Here is a 23,349-nt window from a genome sequence, read left to right on the forward strand (position 1 = left end):
AGTACTCCAACCGTACTTCCAGCAGTGGGGTCACCCAGAGATAGACCTATTCGCCGCAAGCAAACGCAAAATGCCAAAGCTTTGCCGCCAGGTTCCCACATCCGCAGTCGCAGGGCAATGCGATATGGATGAACTGGTCCGGCAGATTTGCGTACGCTTTTCCCCCAGCACCATTGATACTGCTGGTGGCACGCAAACTCAGACAACACTCACTAACACTCGTCCTGGTTGCTCCAACGTGGGCACGCCAGCCATGGTACACCACCTTTCTCGAACTTTCCGTGGTGCCCCATCAAAGACTGCGGATCAAACCCGCGCATTTGACGCAGAACCATGGAGAGATTCAGCACCCAGATCCGCAACAGCTCAACCTGACAATCTGGCTCCTGAAGTCCTAGAGTTTGGCTACCTAAACCTGCCACCTGACTGTATGGACATCATTAAGGAGGCCAGGAGACCCACTACCAGGGCTTGCTATGCAGCCAAATGGAAAAGGTTCGTCATTTATTGCAATAATACTGACATTAACCCGCTAGACGCATCCATCCAAAACATAATTTGTTACCTCCTACACCTGTACCGATGCAATCTGGCATACACCTCAATACGTGTCCATTTGACCGCAATATCAGCCTATCTCCAAAACAGGCAGCACCTCTCTTTATTCAAAGTGCCTGCCATCAAAGCCTTCTTGGAGGGACTTAAACGAGTAATTCCCCCAAGACACCCACCAGCACCGGTGTGGAACCTCAACCTGGTCCTCACCCGACTCATGGGTCCACCCTTCGAACCTCTCCACTCATGTGAGATTCAATTCCTCACCTGGAAAGTAGCTTTCCTAGTGGCAATCACTTCGTTAAGAAGAGTTAGTGAACTCCAGGCACTAACCATTCAAGAGCCATTCATACAGGTTCACGCCAACAGGGTCGTACTACGTACCAACCCCAAATTCATGCCCAAAGTAATATCGCAGTTCCACATGAATCAAACTATTGAACTGCCTGTTTTCTTTCAAAACCCACAAACTGTCGCAGAAAGAGCACTCCATACACTGGATGTAAAGAGAGCCCTCATGTACTACATCGACAGGACTAAAGTCTTTAGGAAAACAAAACAACTTTTCGTTGCCTTTGCCCCACACCACAAAGGTAACGCCATCTCCAAAGCAGGTATAGCCAGATGGATCGTTAAATGTATTCAAATTTGCTATCAAAAGGCTAAACGCACATTAACGATTCCCCCACGAGCCCACTCAACACGTAAGTTAGGGGCCTCCATGGCTTTCCTTGGAAACATTCCTTTGCATGATATATGTAGAGCAGCCACCTGGTCCACTACACACACATTTACCAAACACTATTGTGTAGATGTGCAATCAAAACAGCAGGCAGCTGTAGGACAGGCTGTTCTCAAAACTCTTTTTCAGACCGCTGCAGCTGGCACTGGTAGCCGCCGCTAATAGAGGGTACTGCTATATATTCTATGCACAGATATGAATTCAGCAGCCCACATGCCTCGAACTGAATATGCTACTTAACAGTATGCATCCGTTCTTGGCATGTAGGGCTGCTGACATTCATATCGCCCTCCCTCCTCCCCGGCGCCTGTAGCAGCTGCAGCTCTCAGAATTACTGTAAGCATGGTCATCACTTTCTGTATCTACTCCATCACTGCCACAATGGCGAAAAACAATCTGAGGATGGAGAGGATGCCCATGCGCACTGTAGTCCAGGGGAGGAGTCACCTATCCCAGGATACTTCGAAGACTCTTCCAGGACAACAACGTGCAAACATCCGGACCCAACACTAGGCGGCGATCTATGCAAAGATATGAATGTCAGCAGCCCTACATGCCAAGAACAGATGCATACTGGTAAGTAGCATATTCATTCAAGTTCATACCAACTCTAAATTTCACCATAAGGTAGTCTCTTCTTTCCACCTTAACCAGTCTATAGAATTTAGTCGTCTTTCTGCAACATGACTCAGTTGCAGAAAAGGCTCTACATACCGTAGACTTCAAACAAGCCTTACTGCACTTGCATAAATAGAACAAAAATATTTCTAAAACCCCAGCAACTGTTTGTTGCATTTTCGAGAAAGTATCAAACTCAGTGATGCTATATACATAAAATAAAAGCAAAACATATATTAAGACAAGCTTAACCTCAAATCTCAAACACCCACAGAAATTCTATTAATGGTGATCCTTTACATAATGAAAACAGACACAAGTGATACAGATTATTCATTCAATAGCACAAGAAACCAGTGGGAAACCTATAATAATTAACAATTACAATTAAATGCAACGCAAGAGGAACTGATATAAACTATACAGAATAATAGGCTACCAATGTTGTAGCACGGGCTGCTACGGCTTGGAATTCAATGCAGTGCTGTTTCATTCAGCTTTTTAGAGGACCATTTGGTGAAACGGACTCACATTATGCAGGGCCTCTCACTTTTGGTGTTTCCACTGGCCACCTTAAGTTATTTAAGGACGTAAATTGTTTGAGGCTCCTGTTTGGGTGTACACAGTTTTATACAATGCGGGCGACTTGAAATTGTATTAGTTACCTCTGCATGCTGGGTAATTTCTTTTGCATTGTGGACCCTCTTGCCCAGTACCTGCCACTGGACTTTGTTGTCCCTTTAGTGATACCAAGCAGCATTTGGCTCCTCTGTTCACTTGTATGCAAAATGTGTTACTGTTTTTTACACCAGTACCTTGTGTTCTTTTTTTTTTTTTTTTTTTTTTTAACCTAATTTCTTTGTAACACTTTGTCCTGATGATGGAACTTACCTTTGGGCTGAAACGTTAACCTTAATTTACATAATATGGACTGCTGGAATTAATCCTTGTTCAGTTCTGTATGAAAATCTGATTTCCCCTTGGATGAAATAATCCTTTCATTTTGTTACAATATTGGCAGCCGACTATTCTGTATAGTTTCATTTTCTCTTGTGTTGCATTGAAGTGTAATTGTTCATTCTGTTTCCCTCTTGTTTCTTGTGATATTGAATGAATGATCTGTATCATTTGTCTGTATTCATTATACAAGTGGTCACCATTAATATTTCTGTGGGTGTTTGTGATGGGGAGTTAGGCTCATCTTAATGCATGTTTTGCTTTTTATTTTATTTATATAGTATCACTTTTAAGTTTGATGCTTTCCCGAGTGAACCATAGTCATTTGATTGTGTATAATTTCCCTGATTCATACAGTTATTGGGTAATTTGATAATTTATAAAACAAATGTTGAGCAGGGTGTACTATGTACAGTTTTTCAGACTTCTGCAACGTCCACAGGCTAGCCACTGCTTCGGGTAGGACTTCTCTGCAGTCTTGGCACAGCATGTTTATCTACAGTCACACATGCCTCGAACGCAAAATTATACTTGCCCTGTAAGCATCTGTCCGTGGTATGTAGTGCTGTAAATTTACATGCGCCCACCCTCCTACCCGGATCCCTATGTCTGTTTGCAGTTAGTTACTTTCTACTTCCCTTGCATGGTCCTCGCTTTATTCCTGTCGCTCTGTTCCAATCATCCTCACCCGTCCTGCAGGAAAGCATTCTAACAATGGAGCTGATGGCCATTCCCATTGCAAACAAGAAGCTCAGTCACACTACCTCGTAACTTGGGAACAGTTCTTCAAAGAAAAACAACTTGCACACATCCGAGCCCAATATTAGATACAGGAGTATGCACAGCATGTGAATCTACAGCACTACATACCATGAGCAGATGCTTACAGGGTAAATAACAATATTCTTTTCCTCAGTTTTGTCAGTCTTTTTGGTAATATAGTACCTGGGCACCCCTTTTCTGGGCAAAAGTGCCCTTTGCGAATTGCTTAACATATAAGGCACCTAACACCTTTGAAACATGGTTTCAATAACAGAGTGTGAGAAAGGGCCATCTTTCTTGCATGGTATGCCCCCACTTTTTGCTGATGTACTTTGAGTGTGCCCTGGGCTCCTGCCAATCAGGTACCCAGGGCCTGTGTTCCTTCCCTAAAACTGCATCTCTGGCCACATGTCAGTCCCTGGTAAATGGTACCCTAGATACCCAGGGCACTGTGACAAGAGAAGACACTTATTGTGCCACCCTTAGAGGCCCTGTACCCTGACACACACACTGCCATTACAGGCTGAGTGCAGAACAGAACAAAGTCGACATGGCACACATCCCTGTGTGCCATGCCCACAACACACTGTCCTGGCATACCTCAGTCACCCCTCTACCTGGGTGCCCTATGCCAGTGGTGTGGGTACAGGTGCATAAGCCCTGTACCCCTACAGTACTCAGGTCCATTCCTGGGCACTGTAAGTGCAGTGCTGCCAATAAGAGTATATGGTGCTGGGAGCTTGTCATCACGAACTCCACAGCACCATGATGGCAACACTGAAGACTGAGGTGTGGGATCAAACTTCTCAGCACATTAAACCCATACTGATGCCAGTGTGGGATTTAATGTAGAATGCACGACAGAGGACAACTTAGAGTTGCCCCCTGAACCTAACCCACAATCCACGTCCTGCCTGAGAGGCTGCTTAGGCTGCCACCCATCAGACATGTTGCTGGACCCCTGGGTAGAGAGCCATCCGCTCTCCTGGGCCTGCAACAGTGCATATCCTGAGCGAGGTGCCAGGTCTCCCCCCCCCCCCCCCCCCAGGATGGGCAGGGGAAGCTTCAAAGGTATGCTGCGTTTGTGAGCCTCCCCAGACCACTTGCTGTACTCAGCAACTAGTCCCCACCAGTTCTAGTCCCCACTCTGGCGGGTAGACTGGTGGGAAAGCCCAAGTGAGGAAAGGGGGTGTGCCATCCTCTCCCAACCCCACCCTTCAGGTGGGGGAGGCGAGGTGAAGCACATCTCTGGCCCTCGCCATCTTGAAGATGGGAAGCCCTACCTAATCAGGACTAGGATACTGCCCCCCTCCCACAGGAGAGTGGCAGGATAGGGGGTGTACCCACCCCAGGGAAGGGCCCCATTTGTCCCTGCCTTTTACATACCTGTAACACCCCTAAATTTTGTATTTAGGGTCACCCTGAATCTTCCTTCCTCAGATCCCAAATATGAGACCAGAAAGAACAAAGACCACCTGCCACGCAGCTGCTAACAAGAGGATGGCTCCAACTGACTTGGCCCCAGCCCTACAAGCCTTTCGACCCTCGAACCTGCTCCTGCTAAAACCCGGCGTCTAAAGCTTACAGCAACCTCAAACCCCGGAGAACCTGCCTGCCTTGCTCATCTAAAAGACTGGGACTCCCACGAGCAGTGGTTCTGCTCAAAACCAGCAACAACCCCTGGTGCCAGCCAGGAACCGCGAATCCAGCACACACTGCACCCGAGCCCGGCATGTGCCTGAGTGGACAAAGATCATGAGGACGTCCCCCTAGCCACTGTGACTCAGAATCCAGCACCCAAGGACCCTCCTGACGACGCCTGCAGCCTCAGAACCAGGGACCCCTCCAACCGCGACCAGCAGAGGGTAAGATTTCCCGATGCCAAAAGGCACCCCTGCACCCTTGCCCTGCGACCCCCTGTGCCCAACTCCTTGGTGCCTACCTATCCGTCAGCTTCCCAACTTACCTCTCGAAGTGGTGGTCGCACCTGAAGAATCTACGTCCCCGAGCTTGCAGCCTGTGTTCATCTTGCAGCTTCTCCATTGAGTTACATTGAGCGCCCGGCGGCTCAAAAGCACCCTGCACCCAGCCGCCCGAGTGCCCCTGGAAGTGCAACATCTATCCTAACCTACTTCCCCACTTGCCCTGTGTGAGTGACCAGGAGCCCAGCTCCCACAGCCGCGTGGCCTGCCTGCTAGCAGCCACCAACCAAAGGCCCCCTACCCGCCTTAGGCTAACATTAGGCCCAACTCTCTCTGCACCCGGCTGCCTCTGTGCCGCTGAGGGTGTAACAACTATACCTGCCTGACCCTGGGAGACCCCTGAGTCTATGCCCAGAACCTTAACTCTGCCAGTCGAGTACTTACCTGAAAGCCGATGACCTACATTTTCTCCATAGGGGTAACATTGACTGGTTTCACTTGGAAATTCTTTTAAGTGTCGAGTTTTGAAACTTTAAAATATTCACTAAAAATCAGCCGAATAACAAACAATTACTCACCTGCTATCAGGAGAGATCCCAGTGCTGGATCTTGGTGCCCATCACTGACCCTGAAAAGTAATCGCAACTGTACTTGCCGATAATTTGATATTCCCCCATAGGATAACATTGCCTGGTTTTTGAAACATACAAATATTCCTTAAAAATCGCCTGTGTAACAATTTTTCAATTGTTTACAGGAAATGCACCAGGGCTGAATCCAGGATCCAGCCCTGAGTAAGAAAATCATACTTAAAGTAACTGAACTTGCATTTACTTAAAAACTCCCATTGAGCTCAATGTTATGATTGTGTTTGAATTGTGTTGCCTATTGCAACAACTGTATCTATTGCATTTAAAAGTCTATTACTTATTGAAAGTATACAACTACAGCATTTCATTCTGAGAAAGTATTTTGATACCTATTGTTGGTTCTAAAATAAAACCATATATTTTTTTTATATATAAACCATTGGCCTAGAGTTCAGTTATTGAGTGTGTGAGACCATTTGCTGACTGAGTGTGTACAACAAATGCTTTACACTGTCCTCTGGTACTGCCTTACTGCTCGACCAAGCTACTACTTTAGAGAGTAAGGATATATCTAACTCTCGCCTCTACCAAACTGCTGGGGACTCTGTACACACTGAACCTTACTAAGCTAGCAATTAACTAAGGAAAATCTAGCCGTAGTAAATGAAGGTAGGAGTTCCAGTACCAGCTAAATCAAACATGGTTGTAGGCATGAAGCCAACGATATGGGGGAAAGTTAGAACTAGAGAATGGGTGTTAAGCTCTCAATTGCTCTTCAATGATAGTGATTGTGCATTGGTGGAAACAAACAGCCCCCTGTTGAACCCCTGGTTTCTAAAAATGTAGAGCATTGTTGCAATGAAAAGATTAAGTAGACACTATCAAATATAGAGATGAGTTCCTGTTAACATGGTAACCAATACTACATGACATCGATCTGGACTGCTGGGAAAGAACATGTTCCCCCATGGATGAGAGCTTTACGTTTGTTTGACCGGTGGATTAGTTGCTGAAGTGTATTTAGAGTTGAACAATAAAGTGACCAATGAAGGGGAAGGGGGTGTGGGAGGAGAGTAGTAGGTCTAGCAAAAGTTTCACGGAATGTATGGAGAGGAATTTTAATATTGTAATTTGCAATTACGTTTAAAATCTTCAGTAAGTATTTAGAAAACAGTGAAGGCATAAATAACACTTAATCTGTGCTCCTGCAACTTTATAGAGATTTATAATTTTTTTCCTGCTTCTTTTGTAGTAGTAAGTGGGAGATTGTACGCTGTCAGTGCTGTGGCTCGCGTGGGACGCATCTAGCCTGCTCCTCGATGAAGATCTGGCAAGAGCAGAATTGGGAATGTGCAGAGTGCAAGAATATCATAAACCGATCAGGTAAAAGCGATATATAAATTGCCTCGTTTCTCATTTCTGCTATTAGTGGAATAATTAGATTTATCCGACACCTGCATTGTGAAACCTGGACCGAAGCGTTAAACACCCTAATTACTGTAGAATTTTGAATCGTACTCACTCTTCCCAGTCTGTAATTACCACTCTGAAATATGGTGTTCCTTGGCTGCACAGTTAGATTTACTCTGCACAAAACCAGTACAAACAGAGGGTACTGTGAGACAGCAGTAATCTGCTGCTGGCCGTTTAAACTGTGTTTTTTAGGGATTGTAAACTCTGGCTAGGAGAGTGAGTAAAGTTTTGTATAAAAAGTATTGTTAGAGGGCAATTTTTTTTTTTCTTGTTTTTTTTTTAAGGCGCTAACCTGCAGAACTCCAAAGTGTGGATTGAGCCTGTCTGTCTCCTAGGAGATTGATTTGAGGAGCAGCTTCCAACTCCCTGGCCAGCAAACATTGCCTGTGGTCGCACAGAACCTATATAGACTATTTGATGCTACTTGTGTGCACTGATTGGTGGTTGCATCTGGTGTTTCTTTTGGATTAGGGTTAGTGTTCTCATTGGATGGGTATTTGAGGTTACTGTTTGGTTCCTGGTTCAGTGATTCTATTGATGTAGGACTTAAGGCGAATGGTCTGATTGGTGGATAGATTTAGGGTTTTGGATTGGTTCCTGAGGCTGGGTTTTCTATTGGACGTAGGGTTTAGGGTTAAGTACCTGGTTGGGTGCTTGGACTAGGGCTGTGATTGGTTGTAAGGGCTTGGTCTCCTTTTAGTACTAGAACTAGTGTTGGGATTGGTATGGGTTAGGGCTAGAGTTCCCATTGGCTGAAGGGGTCACCTGATTACTTGGGTTATAAAAGGCCAGGGCTCGGGGCATCACAGCCCGGGCGCCGAGGCTAAGGGCGAGTGCCTGTTTGAGCCTGTTCGAGACTGGTTGGGACTAGTGCCAGAAATACTGCCCAATTTTACATACACCAGCACCGCCCCACCCACATCCACAGAGTAACACGCAGCACATGTACTGTACTCATCTACTACAAACTAACCCTATACACAATTCTGTCTCGGCACCCACTACAGAACCAGCCAATCACGCTGCTAGAGGGTGGAGCGGGGGGGGACTGAGGTAAAGGCAGCTCGCAGCGCGGGAGTCCCTCACTAGGCTTTCTCTGCCATTGAATTGTTTGTAGGCCTGCTAGGAAACGCTATTGCCAATTTTTAAAAACTACTACTTTTAAACAAATTGCACTTTAGAAATTGAATCTGTATGAATTGTTTTACCGTAGTGCTCCTCACGCCTAAGACTGCTGTTTCCGGCTCCCTTGATTGCTCCTAGAGACTCCCCCCCGATAGCAGCCAATCACGCTGCGAGAGGGTGGAGCAGAGGGCGGGGAACGGAGGTAAATGCAACTTGCCAAAGGCATGCCCGTCTGTGCCCAGCCGGGCCCAAGGGCCAGTCATTATGCCCGCAGCACTACCAACCCCGGGGAAATTCTGAAAACTTTGCATTCTACCCACCTACATCTCGCCCATGAAACCCTGGTTCGCATATCTGAGCATGAAATTTGCACCAAACGGTGCACTTTTCCAGAAATTCAGACTCCAACCATCCCCAAGCACATCTCACAGAGCCAGGCTAAACCCGGGGCTACCCCCTTATCTATTTACTACCTTAATACCCGATCCCTTATCACACCAGCTGGACATTTTTCTCCTCCTCCTCACAGACAAACCTAGTATCCTACTGCTGACAAACTTGGCTTACCGCTGACTCTCCCCCTGATATGCTGGTGGCTCTACCCCCGACTACTATATCATACATGCCAACTGCCCGCCTGGTAAATCGGGGGGAGGTTGCAGCCATCATTCATACCAGTCACAGGTTCTGCTCCCTAACAGGTCTCCCTCTTAAGGAGACTGAACATTGTAATAAAACTTGATTCCATCGACTCCTTTGTCTGTGTCCTACTCTACGGGCCACCCCCTCTCACGCAGTGAATTGATGGCTAAACTTGTGATTGAGCATGCTAAGGTCCTCCTCGTGGGCGACTTCAATTACTGGTACAAAGACCCTCATGAAGGCCCACAATCGGCTGAGATGTCTGACCTTCTCACTAATCTAAATTTCACCCAAGAGGTCTCATCCCCCACCCATCTAAAAGGTCATATCCTTGACCAAGTCTGGACTAACGGCCTGACCACTTCCATCCCTACTGTTGTTCCTTGTATCTGGTCAGATCACCACTTGTTAAAATTTACACTTGGATTCCCGTCAATCGAGAAAATCAGCACGGCCTTGCTAGGGACTGGAACAGTGTTAATAAAAAAGATTTTCTTGATACGTTAACCAAAACAGCCCTGTCCCTTGGCACTGACATCAACGCCACATAAATGAACGTATCCGAATGGCTACTTAATGCCAATAACAAGCATGCACCCCTCAAGAGTTAAATTAGCCCGCCGTGCCGACGCATAGAGATGGTTCTCTAACGAACTTAAAACCCAGAAATTGGCCTTGCGCCAACTAGAGAGGCAGTGGCGACAGAAATACTACCCTGACAAAAAACTCCTCTATACCGCAGCCAGGAAAGAATACAAGAAAAGCATCCTGATTGCCAAAGCCGTCCACTTTTCTACACGCATCCTCAACTCTAATAATAACTCCAAAGAAATATTCACCATAATTAATGAACTATCCAACCCAGAGAGAATCCTACTGAAGGCTATGCCCTCACAAAAGCTGTAATTCACTCAATGATTTTTTTATCGAAAAAATCATTGCTATCAAGGCCAGCATTCCCAAATGCTCACACTTCAAATTCCTCTGCCTTGCACCAAAACAATTGTACCATTAAACTATTTCCCCAGTATTAGCAGAGACCTTCCATGATCACCTAGCGAAAATTAAATCTGATTGCTGCCCACCTCACATACTCAAAGACTGCCTGGCAGCTTATCCAGGTCCGGCACTCGCCCTCCTGAATGAGTCACTCTCATCCGGCCAAGTCCCTATGGCTTTCAAGAAAGCCATAGTGGTACCCCTTTTTAAAAAAACAGGAGCTGACCCCGTGCTTCTACCGAACTACCGCCCGATCTCCCTGCTCCCGTTTTTAGCAAAGGTATTAGATACCCATGTAGCTAAATGCTTATCCGATTTCCTGGAAGAGTCTAAATTCCTTGATCCCCATCAGGCAGGATTTCGGCCGGCTCAATCCACCGAAACTGTCATCCTCGCTGTCCTGGATACTCTCCGGGACAACGCTGATAGAAGCTCCCCACTGGTACTGTTGGATCTATCCTCAGCTTTTGACATGGTCGACCATACAATTTTGGCCGACCATGTCAAATCTGCTGGTATTCAAGGTGCGGCAGCCTGCTGGCTCACTTCATTTCTGGATGATCACTCCCAGGCCGTCCGCCAAGGGCACTTCTTGGCTCTCCCGCGTAAAACTACCTGTGGTGTCCCACAGGGCTCGGCCCTCTCTCCCCACTTGTTTAATCTTGATATTGCTCCCCTGATTCAATCCATGAAAGACAGAAAGGTGACGGTCTTCAACTATGCAGATGACTTACAACTAGCCTTTAAGGTTGACAACTTGCATAGTTCTGTCACCGATTTTCAGTCCACCATGCTGCATATCCAACAATGGATGGACCATAACCACCTTCAATTTAAACCCTGGCAAGACAGAGCTTGTTCTCACTGGGGAAAGCCATAAGTTCTGGGGTCCACACTACTGGCCACCAGAGCTAGGACCCTCTCCTTCCCCTTTGGCCAAATTACTAGGAGTCTCCCTCAACAATGACCTTTCACTGGAAACTCAGATTGGCACGGTTATCTCCAAGTGCCTTTTTCAACTGCGCAAGATTAGGAAGATGCATCGCCTTCTTACTCAGGAAGCCCTGATCCAGGTCATACTAGCCACCGTCCTGTTGCACTTGGACTATTCCAACTCTGTGTACTTGGGCATGACACTCTACCTGTTTAAACGGCTGCAGACGGTTCAAAATCATGCAGCCAGACTGGTCTTCCGACAACCGAGATGGCAATCAGCAACTCCCCTACTGAGGAAACTGCATTGGCTCCCCATTTCCCAGCGCTGCGCCTTCAAAACGGGCTGTCTCATCTTTAAAGCTCTGCACGGCAACAGTCCCGTATTCATCAACAGCTTGCTACTCAGGCACACTCCATCACGCAATCTAAGATCTGCCCACCTCGCTCTCCTCACCACCCCGGTTTTCAAGCGAGCACGTCTAGGAGGCTGCAGATTTGCTACCCTCGCCCCTAAACTATGGAACACCCTCCCATTGGAAATACGGTCCTGCACTGACCTTCTGCAATTCAGGAAATCTCTTAAAACATGGCTATTTTCTCAAACCTTCAATTAATTTATTCATTCACAGCATACTGAGCCTGACAGCGCCATGAAGCCACCCGGTGTACGTGCGCTCTATAAATTATTATTAACATTAACAAAACCCCACAAACCACACCTATACACCCTTCAATCCCAGCTACCACACATTTCCACCATCACAAACAGTACACAACTCTATCCTATACCTCTAACCAATCCACTCATAACTAAAACAGCCCAATTCCACGCCATACTTCACTATATCCCATCCAGACACACACTCCCTGCTCTAATTATTCCTAACAGACCCCTTTTTGTCACTGACAAACCTATACTCAGCCTTCCATCATTACTCCAACCATCATCTTCCTCTCCTTTCTACCACAATAACACACCTGCCCAACACCTACTCCACTGCACCACACACATTACCACTTGCAGCAAAAAGTCTAGACCAACTCAACAACTTCATCCCCTCTTACATACAACATACACTCTACTCACAAGCACACCACCCCCTTTTCCTTACAACTTCCACTCACAAACAATACTAACAAATCCATCTCATAAAACAAACACATCAGCACCTCCTTTATTACTCCTCAATAACAAAACATATCATGCACACCAGCACAACAAAATCTCTCCAGCGCAACACCTCATAATTACCATCACAAACACACCCACCTTTCAAACCACACAAATTAACAAACTCCAATACAAAGCTTTCTCTCTTCCACCACACCTAACACGTATTCAGCAACTTCGGAAGGGGTTTGGGGCGGTGCACCACCAATTAGCTTGTCAATACATTACACCAAGTGGTCAGTAGTTGGTACTCAAAAAATCTTTATTTTAAATTATTTGTCCAAACAAAGCCTCAGCCAACGCGTTTCGTTCAGATTGAACTTCGTCAGGGCTGGAAGAATATAGAAAAACATAACATAAATAAACGCACCACACACAACATTTAAAAAGTACATTAAAAGACACCATTTAAAAGTTAACACATACTAAGAGAATATGCACAGGACAAATGATAGATGTACCCTAGGCAGTGAGTATACAGACATTACCAAACAGAGCAATTTTATGCAAAACAACACAACAATGCAAATGACACCATTACATTAGTGACAACGGAGGCATAAGTATGCCTCTGTGGTTCCAAAATATATATATTCTGAAAACCCTTATTGCTTGAGAGTATGATTTAATCAAGAATGCCCCCAACTTAAACATGATTCCTATATATGTAGTGTTATATCTAGATGTCCCATCTAGCCATGTGTAATATAAAATATTTCATCAGAAATTAGAGGGGGAGGGATGGGGGAGGGACTTATATGTGCCTGTGTAGGTCCAAAGTTAGATTCACCCAAGCTGCCAATAAACTCTTATACATATAGAAAGCAAAAGCAAGCTGATTAGGACAAAAGGGCAGGAAAAAAACTTTTAAGAAACCGTCCCCCGTAGGGAGACACGTACCATAAGTAAAAGTGCGAGTAAAATCCAATGATATAACCAAAGTCTATGTAAACAAATATCCGTCTCGCGAAGAGCTGTGAATAACGTTGTATGTTTCAGGTAAACAGTCCTGATTGTGCTTCCAGTGCCACCTTGATAAGGACACTGTACACGATTCTGTCAAAGAAATAATAGCAGAAAAAATAAAAATAAAAAAAATAAATAAACAAAAAATGACAAAGCGCAAAGATATCAAATCAAGTCCAAAGATATATACATATATATATATAAAGTAGGAAACAGACCCAATGTGGCTTTTGGTCGAAGTAAAAATGTAATTAGATACCACTAGGACGTGAGATTTGAACAGAACATATTGTCAGTCCAAAATAATAATTCCCACTCAAGAGTTTCTAACCGAAAAGTACAAAAGCAGTCCGTGAACATCCTACTTGTAAACACTATGTGGAAACTGTAAATCCAAGGTTCCAAAACACAACCTAATAACAGAAAGCAAAAAACACGTAGATGAAATTGCCAATAGAACTGACAATAGTTCGTAGAGGGTGACTCAGGACAAAATATGTTCCGCCCTCGTGTGGTGTTAAAACACCAACGTCCGTGCGGCAAGGCATCCGCCCTGTTGACACATGTGTAAGCAGAACCGTGCCACAGCACCAAGAAGGAAAAAGCAAATGGGAAATCCCTTTGATCAGCCCGTAGTCAACCGCACTTTAAAATGTTCCCAAAAGGCGAGTCAAAGCAAGGACTTTGTTAAAACAGCCCCCTGCCCCAAGCCGACAGAATCAAATGGTTGCCAAGAGTATCACCGCATACCTGTAACGCAATCAGAGTCCGTGCTCTCCCCTCAGTGTCCCGTATTGCAACCTGAAACAAATGCCAAACTTTAAAGGCAGACGTACGTATGCAAAAATCAACGCACGTCCGTAATCATGGGCGGGCGTATGGCGGGCGTGTGACAGGTGGTCAATGCGATCCCTGCATTATTGGTTTCCTAGGAAACCAGGGTGTGTACCAAAGGTTGAAAAAAACGGGCTAGCGTTAAGGTCAAGAAAAAAGCGTCTAAAACGTCAAAGCGCGTCACGAGTTGTAACTGGGTGTGTCAAGGGTTTAGCCAATGTGGACAAACCAAAACAACGTCAAAGGCTCAAAGCGCGCCAAGTTTAAAAGGGAATTATGCATATGTAGTCAAAGCGGTGCGGAGCGTCATGAGTTGTAAGTGGGTGTGTCAAGGGTTTAGCCAATAAGGACAAACCAAAACAATGTCAAAGGCTAAAAGTACGCCAAGTTAAAAAGCAAATTGTGCATATGCAGTCAAAGCGGTTCGTAAGAAGTTGTAGACGCGCATTAAGAAGGTAACCAATGTCCTAATCAGCTTGCTTTTGCTTTCTATATGTATAAGAGTTTATTGGCAGCTTGGGTGAATCTAACTTTGGACCTACACAGGCACATATAAGTCCCTCCCCCATCCCTCCCCCTCTAATTTCTGATGAAATATTTTATATTACACATGGCTAGATGGGACATCTAGATATAACACTACATATATAGGAATCATGTTTAAGTTGGGGGCATTCTTGATTAAATCATACTCTCAAGCAATAAGGGTTTTCAGAATATATATATTTTGGAACCACAGAGGCATACTTATGCCTCCGTTGTCACTAATGTAATGGTGTCATTTGCATTGTTGTGTTGTTTTGCATAAAATTGCTCTGTTTGGTAATGTCTGTATACTCACTGCCTAGGGTACATCTATCATTTGTCCTGTGCATATTCTCTTAGTATGTGTTAACTTTTAAATGGTGTCTTTTAATGTACTTTTTAAATGTTGTGTGTGGTGCGTTTATTTATGTTATGTTTTTCTATATTCTTCCAGCCCTGACGAAGTTCAATCTGAACGAAACGCGTTGGCTGAGGCTTTGTTTGGACAAATAATTTAAAATAAAGATTTTTGGAGTACCAACTACTGACCACTTGGTGTAATGTATTGACAAGCTAATTGGTGGTGCACCGCCCCAAACCCCTTCCGAAATTTCACTGATCTGCTTGGCAGTTGGCATCTACTAACGGCGGATGCAGGGGCGTCTGTATGCACACCATCATTAACTATACCATTTTATACATACTGGGAACACAGTAAGGAGGTGCAGTCATTGGAGTCCGCCGTTAACCCTGCTTTTTTCTAAACGTATTCAGCAACTCTTTTAACCAAAAAGGTGCCAGATTTCTTACATGGTATGCCCCCACTTTTTGCTGAATGTACTTTGACTGAGTGTGCCCTGGACTCCTGCCAATCAGATGCCCAGGGCCTATGTTCCGTCCCTAAACACACAAAACCCAAATTGGCAAACCCTGGCCACATGTCAGCCCCTGGTAAATGGTACCTTAGGTACCCAGGGCCTTGTGACCAGGGAAAGCCTTCAAGGGCTGCAGCGCTAATTGTGCCACCCTTAGAGTCCCTGTACCCTTACACACACACTGCCCTTGCAGGCTGGGTGTCTGGGTGCAAGACAAAACAGAGTCGACATGGCACACATCCCTGTGTGCCATGCCCATCGCCTACACTGCCATGGCATATATCAGCCACCCCTCTAGCTGGGTGCCCTATGCCAATGGTGTGGGGGCAGGAGCTCTGTGCCCCTACAGTACCCAGGTCCATTCCTGGGCACTAAGTGCAGTGCTGCCATTTAAAAGCACATGGTGCTGAGAGCTCGTCAAACACGAACTCCACAGCACCATAATGGCAACACTGAAGACTGAGAAGTTTGGTATCAAACTTCTCAGCACATTAAACCCACACTGTGGGATTTAATGTACCAAGCACCCCAGGGGGCATCTTGGAGATGCCCCCTAAAACCTAACCTACAATCCATGTCTGTTCTGAGGCTGCCTAGGCTGCCACACAGCAGACATGTTGCTTGACCCCTGGGTTGGAGAGCCCCTGCTCTCCGGGGCCTGTAACAATGCACATCCTGGGTGAGGTGCTAAATCTCCTCCCCCAGGATGGGCAGGGGGAAGCTTCAAAGGCATGAAGCTTCCCCAGGCCACTGCAACCCCCCACTGGTGGTAAGCTTGGCCGGAAACCCTAAATAAGGACAGGGGATGTGCCAGCCTGCCAACCCCACCCCTCAGCTGGGGGAGGCGAGGTGAAGCACATCTCTGGGCTCTCGCCATCTTGAAGATCGGAAGCCCTACCCTATCAAGACTAGGCTACTGCCCCCCTCCCACAGGAGAGAGGCAGGATAGGGGGTGTACCCACCCCAGGACAGGGACCCATTGGTCCCTGCCCTTCACCTACCTGTAACACCCCTAAATCTAGTTTTTAGGGGCACCCTGAACCTTCCTTCCCCAGATTCCAAAATCCGAAGAAGAGCCAGAAGAAAGAAGACCTGCCCTGCAGCTGCTAAGAAGACGAAGACACAAACTGCTTTGGCCCCAGCCCTACCGGCCTTTCGACCCTCGAACCTGCTCCAACCCGGCATCTCTTGTGGCCAGCAACCTCACAAACCCCGGAGGACCTGGCTAGCTTTTGACTCCAAGCCCCTGGGACTCCCATGAGTAGAGGCTCTACTCAAAATCTACTTCTAATCCCTGGCAGCCGCCAGGAATCGCGAACCCAGCACACTGCACCAGCCAAGCCTGGCCTGTGCCGAAGTGAACAAAGACCACGAGGACGACCCCACGGCGACTGTGACCCAGAGTCCGGCACCCAAGGACCTCCCTCGACACTCCTGAAGAAGCCTGCAGCCTCAGAACAAGGTGCCCCCCCCACCCCAACCGCGATCAACAGAGGGTAAGATTTCCCGACACCAAAAGGCACCCCGGTGCCCCGCGGCCCCCTGTGCCCAATCCCGGAGTACCTACCTATCCCCCAACTTACCTCTTGAAATGGTGGTGGCACCTGAAGAATCCTCGTCCCCGAGCTTGCAGTCTTTTTCTAAACCGGAGATTTCCCATCGAAATCAATTGAGCGCGCAAAGGCTCAAAAGCACCCTGCACCCAGCCGCCCTAGTGGCCCTGGCAGTGCAACCTCTACACCTATCTACTTCCCTACTTGCCCTGAGTAAGTGACCAGGAGCCCAGCTCCCACAGCCGCTTGGCCTGCTAGTCAGCAGCCACCAACCAAGGCCCCCCTATCCCTCATAGGATAACATTGGGCCGAACTCTCTCTGCACCCGGCCGCCCTAGTGTCGCTGGGGGTGAACCAACTGTACCTACCTGACCCTGGGGGACCCCTGAGTCTATGCCCAGAACCTCAACTCTGCCAGTCGAGTACTTACCTTTAAACCGATAACTCAATTTTCTCCATAGGGTAACATTGACTGGCTTTTTCTGAAATTTCTTCTAAGTGTGGATTTTTCAAAACTTAAAATTCACCAAAAATCAGCCGAGTAACAAACGAAAATACTCACCTGCTCTTAGGTGAGCTTCCAGTGCTGGATCTTGGTGCCCAGCACTGTCTCTGAAAACTACTTACAACTGTACTTACCAGTAACCCAATTTTCTTCCATAGGAAATCATTGACTGTTTTTCTGTGAAATTTCTTCTAAGTGTCAATTTCTGCAATCTTTAAATATTCTTTAAAAATCGTATAATATCTGAAAACGTAATTACTTCCCTCTTTTGGATAAAGGTCCCAGTACTGAGTCTAGGCACCCAGTACTGGATTACAAAAGTAACGAGAACATACTATACCTGCAACTTGAATTTTCTGCCATGGGGAATCATTGACTGTTTTTTAAGAAATATTTTCTAAGTGTCAACTTTTAAGATAGCAAAATATTGTCTAAAAATCATCACAGTAATTAAGTCGACTTTTATCACTTGATTCCAAGTACTGACCCAGGACTGAATCTAGGATCCAGTCCTAGACTTCCAAAAGTAATCCTAAAAGTAATCTGTGGCAAATAACATAACTTCCATTGAACTCAATGCATTATTGTGTTTAAAATTGTGTTGCCTATTGCAACCACTTGTAACTTTCTACCAAAGCCAATTGCATATTGCAAAAGTATTTATATAAAGCATCTCATTGTTGGTTCTAAAATAAAACAAGCATATATTTTTATATATAAACCATTGGCCTAGAGTTCAGTTATTGTGTGCGAGACCATTTGCTGGCTGAGTGTGTACAACAAATGCTTTACATTGTCCTCTGATACTGCCTTACTGCTCGACCAAGCTACCACTTTAGAGAGTAAGGTTATATCTAACTTTAGCCTCTGCCAAACCTCTGGGGACTGTGGACTCTGTACACCCTGTACCGATTTGGGAACCGTATTTACAGAGCCACTTTCTCACACAGTGCGTGTGTGTGTGTGTCAGGGTTCAGGTCCTCTAAGGGTGGCACAATAAGTGCTGCAGCCCTTAGGGGCCTTCTCTGGTCACAAGGCCCTGGGTACCTAGTGTACCATTTACCAGGGGCTGACATGTGGCCAGAGATGCCAATTGGGTTTAGGCTTCAACACAGTTTTAGGGAAGGAATATAGGCCCTGGGTACCTGATTGGCAGGAGCCCAGGGTGCACACAGTCAAAGTACATCAGCAATTCAGCAAAAAGTGGGGGAATACTATGCAAGAAAGATGGCACTTTCTCACAACACTGCCACATCTTCCATCTCTGTGGTGGAGCTGTGTGTTGCCACCCCGTTATGGTGCAAGAAGCAAAGGCTTTGGCGCAATTTCCTGTCTATTTTTGTCTTAAAACACCTTATCCCATCTCACTGACATCTGCTGTTGCACTACATCTTTACTAATTGCAACAGTAAAAACGTTGTTTACTTAATCACCTGCCCGTGTGGTCTTGAGTATGTGGGTATGACCACGAGACCCATCAAGACACGCATTGGTGAACACCGCAGTAATGTCAGATGTGGGCGTAGTACTACCAAAATGTCCAACCACTATATCTCTAGTGGACATGGCGTTAATGATCTACAATGGACAGTGATTGAACAAATGGGCAGCGAACATGGCCTTCTGGAAAAAGAACAGCGTTGGGTTTTTCGCTTGGGTACTCACATCCATGGATTAAATGACGATATACCATGGAACCAGTTCCATCTTTAAGAATTCCAACTACAGACTGAATGGCTTCCTATCTGGAGCTCTACAACCTAACTGGAGCTTTCATTTGTCTGGGGGCGATTATTCCATAGCTGTACCTATCGGGTACCTCTCCGTCTCCAGTGTGAGGTTTTTTGCCACCCCCTCCTAATGTTAGGAATGTAGGTTCCATTTTTTTAGTCTTGGAATCATTTCTATATCACTGTGCATTTTTTGGCACTCTGTCAGGTTCTCCCTAATGACGTTGTGCTATTCAGTCCATCACTAATGTGACCCCTACCTTTCCTTTGTGGAGCTATACCAATCCCTCCATTCACATAGACTGAGTACGAGTTCATACACTCCTTGCCCACTATTACTACACTCTCCCGAAACCTTTTTGGCTACTACACCTGCCCTTCCTTTAATCGACTATTTGTATTCCATCAGTCTGATATTTATGCAGGCATTTGGTTTGGACACCTATGTCCCTGAGGTCCATCTCCTGTAATTCCAGGCTCATTGGGATGTTCTGGGTGACCATTCCGATCACAAGTCCCAGTTAACTACAGCATCTACTCCGTTTTTATTCCATCAGGTAGCCTAGACAGGCAGATAACTACAGCATCTACTCCGTTTTAATTCCATCAGGTATTCTAGACAGGCAGTGGATTAAGACACCCCGGTCCTTCCCCTGGGGTCCTTCCCCCTTCGGTCCTGGTTGGTAATCGGTCGGAATGACCCGGACGGTCTACTTCCGGTTCCGGGTCTCCGTTTGCAGAATCAGCGCGCATTGTGCGTTTACCTCTTTGGCGCAATTACACTAATTGATGTAGCTATTTAAAACGGGCGTCCTCCGATTCAGTTCTATCGACGGAGCCGACCGGGGTGGTTGATTTGGCGGGACACTGATCCCTGGAGTCGTAAGTACGGCGCTTCTGTGGGAATCAGGTAACATCTTGACAACGCTAATATTTTGATCGTTGGCCCACTTTTTCCTCTCCTGTTCCTCTCTTCATGCAGGTAGCCTACTTGGCACGCCCACCACTCGGTTCACGAGCTCATGAGGTTACTTATCTCCTGTTAGCAAGTATGTCCATACTTTTGTGGGGATTTTTATTTTGGCATGGATATACATTGAACTAGTCCCCCTTTTGAATAGTGTGTGTGCTTTTTGTTGTGTGTGTGTTATGTTTAATGTTGTATGTCCATTTGTCACACAGTGCCTTCATCACAGATCACGTGATAACGTTACGGATAGCGTTAAGAGACCAGTACTCTTCACTTTTTTTTTTTTTTTTTTTTTTTTTTTTTACAGATCACCGTACTCACAGAATGAATTGAATTACTTCCTACTTAATTAATACGCCTTTTATTCCCTCTAGGTTAATAGGACTATGTAAGACCTATTAAGGCATTGATATCGTGGAGGCTATTTACTTCCTTTTACATATCATTTTTCTCACAATCTTTGTTATTAACACAACACAGTTAGTGGCAGGAAGGGATCCTTAAGGTCCTGACGAAGAAGCATGGGGAAGCTTCGAAACATGTTGACACCACTAGGAGATATAGCTCATTGAGGCTTACACCCTCCTTACCCCACCTTTTAATAATACCAGCTCGACCGGCAGAATAAATGTTCCTAAACCTGAGAGCCAGGTATTTTTTAATTCACTCCTTATTCACTCCTGACCCTTCCTCTCACACCCCCGCATCACACATAGCTGTCTCACCAACAACAGTGCTCCCGCGTAAACGTAGGTCGTAGCACGCCCTGTCCCGTAGAGGGGCAGGAAGACCCCTATGATGAAGCATGACACCAAGGGCCCTTTTGGTGTGTGAGGGGTATTTAAACAACTAATGTGTATTCTCCACGACCGTCGGATACATATTGAGTAATCGAGTGATCTCTTGAACTCGTGGGTGGATCCCTTTGTTTATGTTGCACTACATCTTGAGCCAGGAAAAACAATCATAGTCAGGAGTGTTGCCAGAACTCTTATAAATGTTCAAAAACGTTTTCAGCTGCTCAGACCAGACTAGCTCTGTCTCATGTATCACTTAGATGACTCTGCCATGCCAAGAAACACTAAAACTTTCTTTTCTGTCAGAACTTGGTGTTATGCCAACTGAATTTTCTAAAAACCTAATTTTTCCCTCACCTCTGTTAAAAACACAACTCAAATATTTAATCCCATCCTCTGCCAAATGTGGAAAGATACTACCTTCAAGGCAAATAACGCTTCCTCTAACATTTATATTGGGTTTATTAGTTTCAAAAACTTCATTTATCTTTCCCTCAATATCCACTAGCAACTACCAGTATGTGGGATACTAGACACCGCTGTTAACTACCCGTTGGGTACCACATTCAATATCATTGGACAAGTAACCAGTATACTACACACTACTCAACACTGTCTGTGGGTGAATCAGTTAATGGCTCCTGTTACTAGAACACTTGTACACCTCTAGTGGATGAGTTTGTGGTGGGAGGGTACAGCTATTTCTTCCTATATTGAGTGGATATTCTCAATCTGATAGACTTCTAGCTGCAGATTCCTTACCTTAGAATTTTCCCCAGGATCCAGACTGCATATGGAACTTTTTCATGAGCAGTACCCCTGCACGCCAGTAGGTGATGTTTGGCTCCACGTGGCATCGTCCACGCCGAAAGTGATGTTTGCATTGCCTATATAGACGCCACCCAGGCACGCTGACATCCATTCTTTTATTTCTGTGCCAGCCAGCTCAAATCTGGGAACTACCCCTTAGTGTTTTTTTAAAAAGGTTTTTCGATGTTTTGTTGAGGTCTTCTTTTTTTTAAAATTTGTTTTTTTTAGGTTTACCTCCTGGTGTTAGGAAGGTCATCCAAAAAGGCTGGCTTCAAGCCCTGCTGCACCTTTCACAGATGTCTGTGATGGACCCACACTTTGTATGCCTCTGGTGCCTCAAGCCTGCTCACGACCTGAAGGCCTGGTCAGATTGACGCGTCATGCACCCAATGGCCTTGAGGCATCGCTTCCTCAAGCTTATGGTGGCTCGACTTGCGACGATCACGATCCCAGTTGAGAGGAAGGTTCCGGGAGCAGTCCCGGAGCCAGTGGTCATCTCATTCGAGTAGTCGAGCCACTCTGGTAAGTCCAAGTCCAGCAAGACTCTCCTGGCACCCACCGGTGGAGCCATCCCCATTCTCATCCCTGACACAGAGCAGGAGGGGTTGGCGTCCAATGCCAGCGCTGACTGGAGCCATGCCTTCCAGGCCAGAGCCCGAGTCCTTTTCTTAAGGGCTAGGACTCTGAGAGAATTGGAAGGGGTCACTGGACCCTGAAGAACACCAGCCATATGAAGAAGTAATGGACTGGTGTGAGGATCTAGGTGAAGCCAGTGGACTGGATAAGTCTCCAGATATTGGCAAATTTTCCCACCCTACCCTGTCTACGGAGGAGGGAGTTTCATTTGCAATGGTGATAGAGGGCAGAGCTGAGGTCCTGGAACTTAGCTTGCCCTCGGTGACAGTCGAAATTAATGTCTTGAGGGAAGTGCTTCAGCCGGGAGTATCCCCATCAGAAACTGCTTCACCCTGTCAATGAGGCACTTTCGACGTACACCTTGGGACTTGGTCCAAGCCCAGCACAGGGGCTCCTGTGAACAGGGGGGGTTGCCCTCCACCACCACCCCTCACATAGCACCTTACCCGACGGAGCTTGGTGGTCCAAGCCTCTGCGTGAATCCTGGTGCATTCCCGAACGCACCCACAGACAGGAAATCCACAAGGCTGGGCAATCTTGGGAAGATGTTTTCTTCTACCAGCCTGGCACTGTGGTGTGTGACCACTGAGTGCCTTTCGGACCACTATTCCCACGCTGTATGGGATAGGGTTGCACAGGAGCTGCCAACGGTCCCG

The 23,349-nt window shown here is 46.1% G+C and overlaps 1 protein-coding gene across 2 annotated transcripts in view; it reads left to right on the forward strand.

The window, feature by feature from the left end:
- Positions 1 to 23,349, forward strand: part of G2E3 (G2/M-phase specific E3 ubiquitin protein ligase) — a 504,970-nt gene that overhangs the window by 347,861 nt on the left and 133,760 nt on the right. For both annotated transcript variants that reach the window (XM_085627367.1, XM_085627368.1), the window contains one exon: positions 7,399 to 7,529. In XM_085627367.1, the coding sequence (XP_085483493.1) occupies positions 7,399 to 7,529 (131 nt within the window). The remainder of the gene's footprint in view (positions 1 to 7,398; positions 7,530 to 23,349) is intronic.

Source organism: Triturus cristatus, chromosome 9, assembly GCF_964204655.1.
Source record: "Triturus cristatus chromosome 9, aTriCri1.1, whole genome shotgun sequence".
Lineage (NCBI taxonomy): Eukaryota > Metazoa > Chordata > Amphibia > Caudata > Salamandridae > Triturus > Triturus cristatus.